Genomic DNA, 12,568 nt, shown 5'->3' with positions numbered 1-12,568 from the left:
CTTGCTTACAACACTCTTTCTAATACATCCAGGAATGATGATTGCTTTTTTGTTTTGCTTTGCAACAGTATTACATTGTTGACTCCTATTTAGTTTGTGATCCACTAGAACCACCCCCTCCCCCAACTCCCCCCAGATCCTGTACCAATTATGTGCAACCATGTCTCTCTTCAAGGAGAGTCTGGACATAGTGTTCTCTGGAAACAGAAATGAGTTGCCAAATGGCAAAAGAAGATCCTTCTAGAGGGCAGAGTGTGCTACCTCCTCCACCCCATTCCTACCCCCTGCTAACCCCAAACCCCTGATCACCTGCTTGGCAGAGCAGAGCTCTGTTTATGCTCCTCTTGGTTGCCACTGTACAGGGGCATTTCTAAAAGAGATGGCTTCAGAAATCCTGCAGACTTTCATCTGAAGGTTTCAGGAAAAGGAAATCTTAAACAAAATGTTAAGTAAAGCTATGCTGAGAAGGATTACAGCCTCAAATGAATTTAGTGTTTATGAAAGGTTGCCAAATTGACAGCACGGGAACTGAAGTCTTCTGTTAATCCAAAGAAGAGGTAGAGCACTGGTTCCAGCAGTGCAGGCTTCCCAGCTTGGCTCTGCCAATTTGCCTTAACCGCTATAGTGAACAAGTAGTTCACTTTTCTTGCCCATTCAGTCCTGGCTTTTGTACTGGAGATTGCTAGGAAAGTTGTGTCCCCACTGATGGTGATTTTGCGATGTATGCACTTTTCCACTTTGGGTATTGGATTGAAACTGCAGTTCACTTCACATAGGTCTCCCAAAAGCTATTGGACAAGACTTTTTAAGATATTAAAGCCATTGGTCATCTATATTAGTGGATTTATGTGAAATTCAAGGGAATACGAAACCTATTCATATAACATATATGCATTCATATGAAATCTGAAAGTGTATTTGCATTTCCACATGCATACATACTGACTTCCCACCAACAATAAGTGTAGTTATGTGTATGCCCTAAGAATATAAAAGTCAGGGTTAGAAAATACTTGCTTAGAGTGTCAGTGGTAAATGCAAGTACAACACTGTAGTAATAGCTGTTTGGTTTTTTTTTAATTTAATTTAATTACCCTCGGTAAACTTTAGATGTAAAGGTAGATTATATGCCTAACTGTTCTCTTTCAGAGTTGAGTGACAGTGTGACTCTGAGCCCAGCTGACAGAATGCAAGCTCTTAGTCTAAAGATGGTATTGCTTGGAAAGATATATGCTGGGACACCTCGTTATTTTCCTTTAGGTAAGCAATTTAACAGAGTGTTTGGCAGAAAAATAGGCATTATGGCAGTGGGCTCAAAGGCCTCAAGTACTCCTTAAGCATTGAAACATACATGCTTTATTCAGTGTTTAAACTTTGTATGATGCTAATTTAAAAAACAGCTAAATTTACCTGTATTTATAAATGCTGTTTTTGCATAAGTTAAATAAATGTTAGCTTTACATGCTGTACTCTTTTTATACAAGACAGAATCAAAAGAGCATGGTGAATCAAGTATTTTTTTGAGATTATTGGAAAATTTCTTTTTCTTCTGAAAAGAGAGACAATTGTAAGATTACATTTCTAAAGAAAACTATATTTCCTCCGCTGTCTGGAATTTTTAATCGCTGTTTTTATATGTTAAATTTCCCCTTGTGGCTGGAACAGTAAAATTAAATCAGTTTTCATTGAGGTTTACTATCGCAAAGATGATAGCGATTGAGGTTGTTGAGTAAATTATGGAATCCCTGATGATGGGTTTTAGGGTAGATGGCTGGTCGTTGCTTTGTTGTCCAAGAGCAAGAATTTGGACACTGGGGTTGTGGTGCTTATTATCACAGTCACTTTGGTGGATGATTGGAGAGAGTGGCTAGAACAAGAGAAGAGACAAGATTGTAATGGAAAAATGTATATCAATACAGATATGATATGGCAATTCTTATGTTCCTAGAACTTACCTATGATCAGTACTTTTCACCCAAAACTGAAGCTAATCTAAGTTCTGAAATGGTCTTATTTTACTATATTCAAACAGCAGCTGAATTTATATTTGGACAGTTACATAAACTAGACATTGAAGGGTAGAGCGGTCTGTTTCTATTCACATACTAAGTATATGCAAAGTGTGTGTTTATTTTGTACAGTTAGATTCTTTATGTATCTACTTGCCATATCTATATATTTTATATATCTACAGAGGCAACTCCATAAAGTATAATATAGGGGAACTCTGTGTCCTTTATTGGATTGGGGTCTGTGTTTTCTTCTTTGAGATGCTCAAATGCCATCGTGAAGAGGATGTTTGTATAAAAACCTGCATGGATATATGTCACTCTAAGCTTTTGCAAATACTGCAGTTTTATGTTACAGAGAGTTAAACACGGTATGGATGTCCTGGTATTATAGATAAAACAGACTAGTCTGGCAATCTAAGGGTAGGTCTATACTTACCTCCGGGTCCAGTGGTAAGCAATCGATCTTCTGAGATCGATCCCGGAAGTGCTCGCCATTGATGTCGGTACTCCTGCTCGGCGAGAGGAGTACGCGGCATCGACGGGGGAGCCTGCCTGCCATGTCTAGACCCGCGGTAAGTTCGAATTAAGGTACTTCGACTTCAGCTACATTATTCACATAGCTGAAGTTGCGTATCTTAGTTTGAAGTGGGGGGGTTAGCGTGGACCAGGCCTAATAGCAGTGTGTTGTGCTGTCACAGGGAAAATCAGAGTTGGGCTATTGAATTTCCCTGGCCAGCAGCATAGCCTGAAAGTATCACAAGCACAATGTGCTATGCCTTTAGTAACATAGTGTTGTTGCTCCTGAGTAATACCTCTTGTGATGCTTATAACAGCATCTGACTCTGGAAAGCAGCCACATCTTGCATATCCTCTTGGCCTCAGTTTTCCCATCTGTAAATTCTGGGATCACTCTTACCCACTTTGTAAAAATGCTTTGAGCTCCACAGTTGAAAGGTTCTGTGTAAGGGTAGACATAGCTAAACCTTGTGTAGATACCTAACATTAATTAGCTTTGTTAAATTAATGTTAAAGCAAGATGGAACCTGAACAGGCAGTTTTGTTTTTCAGATTTCTTAGTGCAGTTTCTAGAGCAACAAGTTTGTTCTTTGAACTGGGATGTGGGATTCGTGACATACACTATGCGGGAAATTGGAGTGCCACTATCTAGGCTACTTGAAGTGTATGACCAGTTGTTCAAAGCACGGGTAAGGATAATATTTGAGCTAAAATTTTACATTAAAGTTAAATGAGATGTATCAGACATTTTAATAGACCTTGGGATTTTGGAATATCTTACTAGTTTAAAAAAACAAAACAAAAAACCTCACTGTTTCTAATCCTAGTAGGTGAGGAAAGCTATTAAACTCTGATATTCCTGTTACTTCCGCTACAGATGATCTCCCTCCTATCATAAATAGGATTAAAATTATTAGAATTTCTGCACTTCAGCATGGACAACAGGTCTTGGATTCCTGAATCTGATTTTCTTCTTTCTTAGGGGTAGTTCATAATGGTAAGGTCAACAGAAACAAACTATTTCATCTTTCTTAGCTTATTAATTTCCCTGGGTTGTGACTGGCACAAAGGATAAGAATCACTTCATGCCTTTTTAGTTCATAGTGTGTGTTTTTTTTCTGATTAAAGAACAAAGATAATCTTTGTGGTTTATTTTGCCCTGTCACTGGCTCCAGGTGTAATCTATTGAGGGGTCCCTGCTGCTCCTGACTGGTCCTCCTCAGTTTGTCCCCAGTCAGAGCAGTTCTTGGTGTGACCAGTTGTCACCCCTGGCGTGCAGTCTGGGAGCTGTGGGAACCACGGCGCCCCTCTAAGAAACACAGCTGGTTGGTGACACAGTCAGCCTCACCCAAGCCCTGTAATCACCCAACACAACAGCAGGTGGTACTACTCACCCAAACTGGGCTACCGGAGTGCAAACAGCAGACACGGGCCAGTTTCCCAGCTCCCCAGGCATGCACCCTCCAGCCCCTGATATGTCCGCCCCTCCCTCAGTGTGGAGAGGAATATGCACACATGTGGTAACCAAACTGAGATATTTCACCAGACACTTCACTTAAAGGCACACTGGTTTAGGTTAAAACATAAAACAAGTTTATTAACTACAAAAAGATAGATATTAAGCAATTATAAATGATAGCAAACAAATCAAAGCAGATTACCTAGCAAATAAACAAAACTGCAAGCTAAACCTAAAATACTAGAAAGATTGGGTATGAATTAGCAATTTCTTACCCTGACTGATGATACAAACAGGCTTGCAGATTCTCAAAGCGCAAGCTGCACTTGCTTTTTAGCGTGGGCTCCCCACCCCTGTTCCAAGTCCTTTTCCTTAGAAGCTTCTCCTAGGTATTGAGTAGTGGGGAATGAAGAACTACAGATGATGTCACTCCCTGCTTTAACATGTGGCGGGAACTCTTTATTCCAAAAACAGTTCTCAGCCCGTTTGTGGAAAAATACAGGTACCCAAATGGAGATCAGTGTCATGTGGTCTGGTCACATGCCCTACTGCATCATAGCAGCATTACTGGAGCATGCTCAGGAAGGCTCACCAGGTGGGGGATAACCTTCTCTTAAGGCATATTGTTTTTCCTAATGGCACATTACCCTGAATGGGCCTTTCACAATAAGCTGTCTAGGCTAGAAGCGTTTTGCCCAGTGGGTGATCATAGAATCATGGAATCTCAGGGTTGGAAGGGACCTCAGGAGGTCATCTAGTCCAACCCCCTTCTCAAAGCAGGACTAATCCCCCACTAAATCATCCTAGCCAGGGCTTTGTCAAGCCTGACCTTAAAAACCTCTAAGGAAGGAGATTCCACCACCTCCCTAGGTAACCTATTCCAGTACTTCACCACCCTCCTAGTGAAAAAGTTTTTCCTAATATCCAACCTAAGCCTTTCCCACTGCAACTTGAGACCATTACTCCTTGTTCTGTTATCTGGTACCACTGAGAATAGTCTAGATCCATCCTCTGTGGAACCCCCCAGGGGCAGCTCTAGGTTTTTTGCCGCCCCAAGCAAAAAAAAAACAAAAAAAAAAAAAAACACTCCGAGAGCACAACTGCCGCCCCCAGAATGCCATCCCTAGAACGGTGCTGCCCCAAGCACGTGCTTGGTTTGCTGGTGCCTAGAGCCAGCCCTGGAACCCCCTTTCAAGTAGTTGAAAGTAGCTATCAAATCCCCCCTCAATCTTCTCTTCTGCAGACTAAATAATCCCAGTTCCCTCAGCCTCTCCTCGTAAGTCATGTGCTCCAGCGCCTTAATAATTTTTGTTGCCCTCTGCTGGACTCTTTCCAATTTTTCCACATCCTTCTTGTAGTGTGGAGCCCAAAACTGGATACAGTACTCCAGATGAGGCCTCACCAATGCCGAATAGAGGGGAATGACTACATTCTGAAATATAGATACATAGTCAATATTCATAACTTTAGATACAAAAATGATACATGCGTACAAATAAGATAATCATATTCAGCAAATTATAACTTTTCTAATGACACCTCACATTACTCATCTTGTACAAAATGCATCACAATTATGCCATAATCATACCATCATCATATTACTGTGATGAATATGGGGTGTAGTGTCACACTTGGGCCCTCGCCTCTAATTGAATCTAGCAGTCTGTTCGTGGAGGCAGCCTGCTGCAGAGCTGTCATCCCTTCTCTGTCCCAGGCCTTTCTGCCTCCTCTTCCTTCTCTGTAATCTCTCTTTTATAGCAGCAGGCCTTGTTTCCTCTATTGGCTGCAGCTGTGTGTGCCTGTCTCCATAATTGGGAGCTGCAGCAGCTGCATGGGGGTGTAGTAAAGCTGCTTCCCTGTAAACAGGAGAGGCTCTCCTCACCTTTCTGTCTATGCTCAATATGGTGTTTGTAGACCCTATTACATATCCATATCCTACCAAACTATTCAGTAGTTCAGAGTGTGTTTGGAATTATACAAAGTCTAATATTTACAATACTGTTTGATGAATTTCATGTTTTATAGTTTCAGTAGTGGAAACCCGTGCAAGTTAAACTAACATCCAATTCTCACTTTTTTCCCATTATTTTGCTGTAATAAATCAAACATTTTAAATATTGCAGTAACACAATTTTTATGTACTGACATCCTCTACATTTCCCTATTGATGAATCAGAATTAACTTAGTACTGCCTCCCTAACTTGATGTAATCTTCTTTTAGGACCCATACTGGAATAGAATGAAAAAGCCTTTACACCTTTTGGAATGTATTCATGTATTATTATCGGGATACGTACAAGACCCCAACAAAGTGCTTAACTTTGAGAGGTAACTATGAACTATAAACAAGTGTTCTTCAAAACTTAAAAATATACTCTCAAGTTACTTCTTTTGGAAGCTCCAAAGCCCTTTGGGTCAATGATTTTAAAATCCAACTCAAGGTAGAGTCACCAAAAGTTATTGTTACTCTTACAGTTGTTCAGAGGTATATATTGGGTAGGTGTTCCAGTTTTAGGTGATGGGGGTTTTAATTATTATTATGGTGCTTGTTTTCAAACAGATTGTGTCTTACTTTTAAGTAAATGTTTTTAGTTCTTTAAAAATGTGGACTCCCTCGAATTACATCAAAAATTGGCTGCTTCTTGAAGCTTCATGTTCAAGGATCAGATTCACAGTGATAGTAGTAAATCTTTAGTGGCAACTGGCCATCTCTGCAAACAACTTTCAACCATATATGGTACACTTAGGGTATTTTTGGTGTATATTTTATAAACGTATTTTCAATTTTATACTTGTCAACTACTGATGGAGCTTAACTAAAATCCAGGTATGTGAAGAATTTACTTAGGTGTGAGGTGAAATCTTGGCCCCATTGCTGTAATGGGAAGTTTTACATTGACTTAACTGGGGTTAGGATTTTACCCATGGAGTATGAATTCTTTTACCCTTGGAAATAGACTCATAGACTTTAAGATCAGAAGGGACCATTATGATCTTCTAGTCTGACCTCCTGCACAACGCAGGCCACAGAATCTCGCCCACTCCCTCCTGTAACAAACCTCTGGCCTATGTCTGAGCTATTGAAGTCTTCAATTTGTGGTTTAAAGACTTCAAGGTGCAGAGAATCCTTCAGCAAGTGACCCGTGCCCATGCTGCAGAGGAAGGTGAAAAACCCCCAGGGCCTCTGCCAATCTGCCCTGGAGGAAAATTCCTTCCCGACCCCAAATATGGCAATCAGCTAAACCTTGAGCATGTGGGCAAGACTCACCAGCCAGACACCCAAGAAAGAATTCTCTGTAGTAACTCAGATCCCACCCTATCTAGTGTCCCATCACAGGCCATTGGGCATATTTACCGCTAATAGTCAATTAATTGCCAAAATTAGGCTATCCCATCATACCATCCCCGCCATAAACCTATCAAGTTTAGTCTTGAAGCCAGATATGTCTTTTGCCTCCACTGCTCCCCTTGGAAGGCTATTCCAGAACTTCACTCCTCTGATGGTTAGAAACCGTCTTCTAATTTCGAGTCTGAACTTCCTGATGGCCAGTTTATATCCATTTGTTCTTGTGTCCACATTGGTACTGAGCTTAAATAATTCCTCTCCCTCCCTGTTATTTATCCCTCTAATATATTTATAGAGAGCAATCATATCTCCCCTAAGCCTTCTTTTGGCTAGGCTAAACAAGCCAAGCTCTTTAAGTCTCCTTTCTTAAGACAGGTTTGCCATTCCTCGGATCATCCTAGTAGCCCTTCTCTGTACCTGTTCCAGTTTGAATTCATCCTTCTTAAACATGGGAGACCAGAACTGCACACAATATTCCAGATGAGGTCTCTCCAGTGCCTTGTATAACGGTACTAACACCTCCTTATCTCTACTGGAAATACCTCGTCTGATGCATCCCAAGACCACATTAGCTTTTTTCGTGGCCATATCACATTGGTGGCTCGTAGTCATCCTGTGATCAACCAATACTCTGAGGTCCTTCTCCTCCTCTGTTACTTCCAAGTGATGCATCCCCAGTTTATAACAAAAATTCTTGTTGTTAATCCCTAAATGCATGACCTTTCACTTTTCACTATAAAATTTCATCCTATTACTATTACTCCGGATTACAAGGTCATCCAGATCTTCCTGTAGGATATCCCGGTCCCTCTCTGTATTGGCAGTACCTCCCAGCTTCATGTCATCCGCAAACTTTATTAGCACATAAATAGTTCCTTTGGAACAGAGTTCAGGAACATCGGCAGGACAGTGGAGGGAAGCTTGCAGTAAATCTGTCCATGCAATGCCCATTCTGGGAAATGAGGACTGTTTTCCAGGACTGACACTCCAGCAGCCTTTTACAAGCATAGAATTTCACTTGAATGAATAAAATAAGAAAAGCATATTTTTAATTTTAGGCTTCTCCTTCCTGCTGTTGAATCATGTTTATATCTAATTATTTTCAGTTTTTCTATTCCATTTTGTATATGTAAATGTGCTTTTCTTTACAAATTTTACATTCATGTTCACAAATTTCACTGAATAAAACTAGTTGTTTTGCAAAATAACATTGTTTCCTAATGAGTCAGCATAGTCCTTCTGAGGCATCCCTTGTGAAGGGGTACTTCTAAATTTATTTATTGCTATTAGATAAAAACACTAGAAATGATTCAAACAAATATTTCACTCCTGAGCTGACAAGAGCTACAACTTTGGTTTTTGAATTGCTGCAACTATTAAAACTCAGGTTAATAGAAATGATTTAACAAGTTCCCCTGTATGCTTCAGTCACAAACATTAGATTTAAAATACTTGCTTTTCATTTAACTATATGTTAGAAAATTTAAAGTTAGCTGATTTGGGTTTTTGTTGTTTACAGATTATTCCATTACTATCTGAAGGAATCCCACTTCCTTTTCTTACATGAATTTTAATAAACGAAAGCCAAAATGAGTTTTCTTGACAACTTTTTTTCTTCTTTACAGACGACGATTCACAAATGTATGTTTGGATGCTGTCAGTTGCTACCTTGTTGAACTTCAATCTATGAGCCCTACACTAACAGTGCAGACCACTATTGGGAATTTTAAATCCCTACAGGCTAAATTAGAACGGCTTCATTGACTAATATGATAAAGAACTGTTAGTCCAGAGAAAATGAATTGTTAAATGGAAGCTCAGATGTCTGCACTGGAATCTGGAAGAACAAATGCTCAGAAGGAAGTAGGGGAAAATTAAAGTTCCTGCTGCAATTGATTATTTGTGTGTTCTAGGCTCTTACTAATCTACAGTTATCTACCAATAGTAGAATGTATATTTGCCAAATTATTAATTTCTTTTGCTACCACCCCATTTTTCTAACAATGGAAAACTTTTTATACTGCTGAAATAAGATACTTTGTATAATTGCTCCCTTGAGGATTAAATGTATTTGGAAAACTTTTTTTTCTTTTACTAAACATAACGTACGTAATGCAGTGGAGGAAGTAGTGGGATGCAATATCAAAAGTGATCATACAGTATGTTCTTTGTAGCTTATTGACAAATATGAAAAACATGAAGAGAAGGTACTGGCACGCGGCAAGAAGAGAATTACAAATTGGAGAAAAGTTGTCTAGCTGGCCTCAGACCTGGTTAGACCTAGGGTTAGCAACACAATCTTAAAACTATCTCTGTACATGATCAAGTATAATGGCTAACCTTTTGATAAAGACAATATGTTCCATGCCTACTATTTGCACAAAAATTGCCACCATAATAGAATTATTAGGACTATATTTCAGAAACTAACGACATTTGCTTGATCTGGATTTGGAAAAAAAAATACATTAGTAGAAGCCCAGCAAACATTGTGTCCCATCTTTTTCCTTAGTATAAGTTGTGCTTTGTTCAACTCTTAATTTTTACCCGGAAAACACATAATGTGTAAAAGGGCTACATTCTAGAAAAACATAACATTTCCACCACATATACTTTTGAGTGCCAGTCTGCCTACATTCCTAAACAGGACAAAATTGAAGAATCCTTATTTCCTAGGATCAATGTATGTAAGATATCTCCTAGCTTGCTCCAGTCATCGAGACCTATGGCCACTTTTAAATGTTTCATTTTTGTTCTATAAACAGTTACCAGAGAGACAAGGTGGGTGAGGTAATATCTTTTATTGGACCAACTTCGGTTGATGAGAGAGACATGCTTTTGAACTGCACAGAGCTCTTCTTCAGCTCAGTATAGCTCAAAGCTTTTCTCTTTCACCAACAGAAGTTGGTCCAATAAAAGATATTATCTCATCCACCTTGTCACTCTAATATCCTGAGACCAACACAGCTACAGCAGCAGTGCAAACTACAAACAGATGTGCATCCATATTAAACATATCCAGATCTTGCAGTAACAGATCTTGCATAAACCATACACTGGAAATCACCTCTGTCCCCACACTATGTTGTCAGATCCATCTGCATTTTTAGTCTTCCTTGAGGAATTTCACTTTTTGATGACTTGCTGACCAAAAAGACTTTTCCTTGGTATTGTACTTTTCCAGGCCTGGATTATCCAGGAGAAGTATTGCAGTTGGCACAAATCTCAACCTTCTATCTACTCTAGAAGAGAATTATTACTGGTTCAGTCACCCATACAAAGGAAAACACTTCCTAGATACCAATGTATAGCCTTTAGATCTTAAATATACTTAATTACTGGGTGATATTTAGCATGCCCCAAAACTTAATTTATTCAGAGAAGACCTCTGGACCTTTTCCCCCTCAAATCACCGAGTACACTCAGGATTCTAGTTTCTCTGTCCCACCAAAACATGCTGCTCTTCATCCAGTAAGTAAGCTAGGGTAGGTCTAGCCTCCAACTTTAGCTGTAGGCCAAAATAAAATGGACGTTTTAATCCTGGTTTTCCTCCCAGACCATATAAATGTGGAAATACCTCACAAACTCTTATAAATATGTTGGGTTACTATGTGAACTGGGGAAGTATTGGAAAAAGATACATCAGCCCAACAACAGCACTGTTTCATTTAAGGCTAATCTTAATTCCCTTCTGCAAAAGAGACAGAAATGTTAATTTTCTGCAGCTCTCTATGGTCAGGCATTTTGTATATTTGTCCCCATTATTTCAATAAACATGCTGTCAATATTTTTTAAATTTTGCAAGAAAATGTAATTATTGTTAGCCTTTATGTTAATCCAGTCTCACTTCCTAACTGGCCAAACACTCACACCAAGTTATGTTCCCCACTCCCTTTTTATTTTTTTGTTTTCACATACTTAACCCATATTTGTAAACTTAATATTTGTTCATCAATATGTTGTATTGCCACATTATGTGATCTTGATAGGGAATTTTCACACCACAAGGCATCAGGTTAGAGGAATTAGCACGGGGATGGGAGTCAGGAATGGAGTTCCAGTCACAGGTCTGCCACTGACGTGCTGTTTAACGTTAGGGAAGTCACTTCATCTATCTCAGTTTTCCCATCTGTACAATGGGGATAACTTACCAAGCTCCTGGGAGTGTTGTGAGGTTTAGTTTGTACAGCACTTTGAAAATGTAAAGGGCTAAGTATTATTAATATATCATACCTGCAGATGGTTATGGCTAAAACAGCAGTATAAACCTTAAATCTTATTTTCCTGGCTTTCGTAACTGTAATATCCCAGCCTTAAATTTAGGAAATTTAAAGCAAAAAAAAAAAAAAAAATCTATTTAAAGTCTGAGGAAGTTGGGAATTAGAGAGCAAAGCAAGGGGAAAGCTGGCTTTAACATGAGAGACTCAATTTCTTTGGATGACCTTTTTCTCAAAAAAGGTCATCTTGCCTTTGGGGCATTGTCTCTGCTTTTCCAAGATTTGTCCAGCTTACACATTTAAGCAAAAATGATCTTGACCATACATTCAACCTTTCAACCATCTTTGATGGTGCTTTTTTTACATGTGCCTGTAAATCTGTAAAGGAGAATACAAAGGTTTCATAAACATAAAATATGGGTAAGTGCATTATGACAAGAACAAATTAGATGAGTGGAAAAATCAGGATTGTTCCACTTCATGTTTTAGGAAGGTAAAACGAAAGTCTGAGAATTACTGTCATCTGATGTCTTCCCTCTTATGAAGAATCCATTCCAGATGAAGCCTGAACCTAGAACCTTTAATTCCCCAAGTGGTAGCTCTAATTACTAAAGTAAAGCAGAGGAATCAATATCACTGACATCTGCTGCTAAGCTGCTAGCTACTATGAAAGAAATAGTTAAATCCTCCCCTCCAATCCTGAAATTGAGTTACCTCTGCATTCATAATTTTATTCTAGAATACATTTCTGCATCTATTTGGTTTTGGGTATACTACTAAGTTTATGATCGTACAGATCAGTGGTTAGTTAAGAATTCATGTGGCTGGCCAAAAATATTGAGCACTGCTCAACTCTAGTTAAGTGTTCAGGTTCTACAATGGATATTATAAATGTGCTTTATACCTGAGGTTTTATCCCTCTCATCTGACCATGGGATAGCCTTGAGATGCATTTAAAATCTTTCAAAACATACCATGGGAAACCTTTTCACCATTATTCATATTAGTCTAAAA

General features: G+C 39.1%; 1 protein-coding gene across 1 annotated transcript in view; it reads left to right on the top strand.

The window, feature by feature from the left end:
- Window positions 1–9,416, top strand: part of NUP155 (nucleoporin 155) — a 56,133-nt gene extending 46,717 nt beyond the window's left edge. Inside the window, exons 32-35 of the mRNA XM_005282120.5 lie at window positions 1,150–1,260; window positions 3,081–3,217; window positions 6,213–6,319; window positions 8,963–9,416. Of these exons, the coding sequence (XP_005282177.2) occupies window positions 1,150–1,260; window positions 3,081–3,217; window positions 6,213–6,319; window positions 8,963–9,101 (494 nt within the window). The 3' untranslated portion in view covers window positions 9,102–9,416. The remainder of the gene's footprint in view (window positions 1–1,149; window positions 1,261–3,080; window positions 3,218–6,212; window positions 6,320–8,962) is intronic.
- Window positions 9,417–12,568: the final 3,152 nt, after the last annotated feature.

The sequence above is a fragment of the Chrysemys picta genome, chromosome 6 (assembly GCF_011386835.1).
Source record: "Chrysemys picta bellii isolate R12L10 chromosome 6, ASM1138683v2, whole genome shotgun sequence".
In the NCBI taxonomy this organism is placed as follows: Eukaryota; Metazoa; Chordata; order Testudines; family Emydidae; genus Chrysemys; species Chrysemys picta.
Note: the sequence above shows the minus strand (reverse complement) of the source record. Positions and strands in the feature narration are given on the sequence as shown.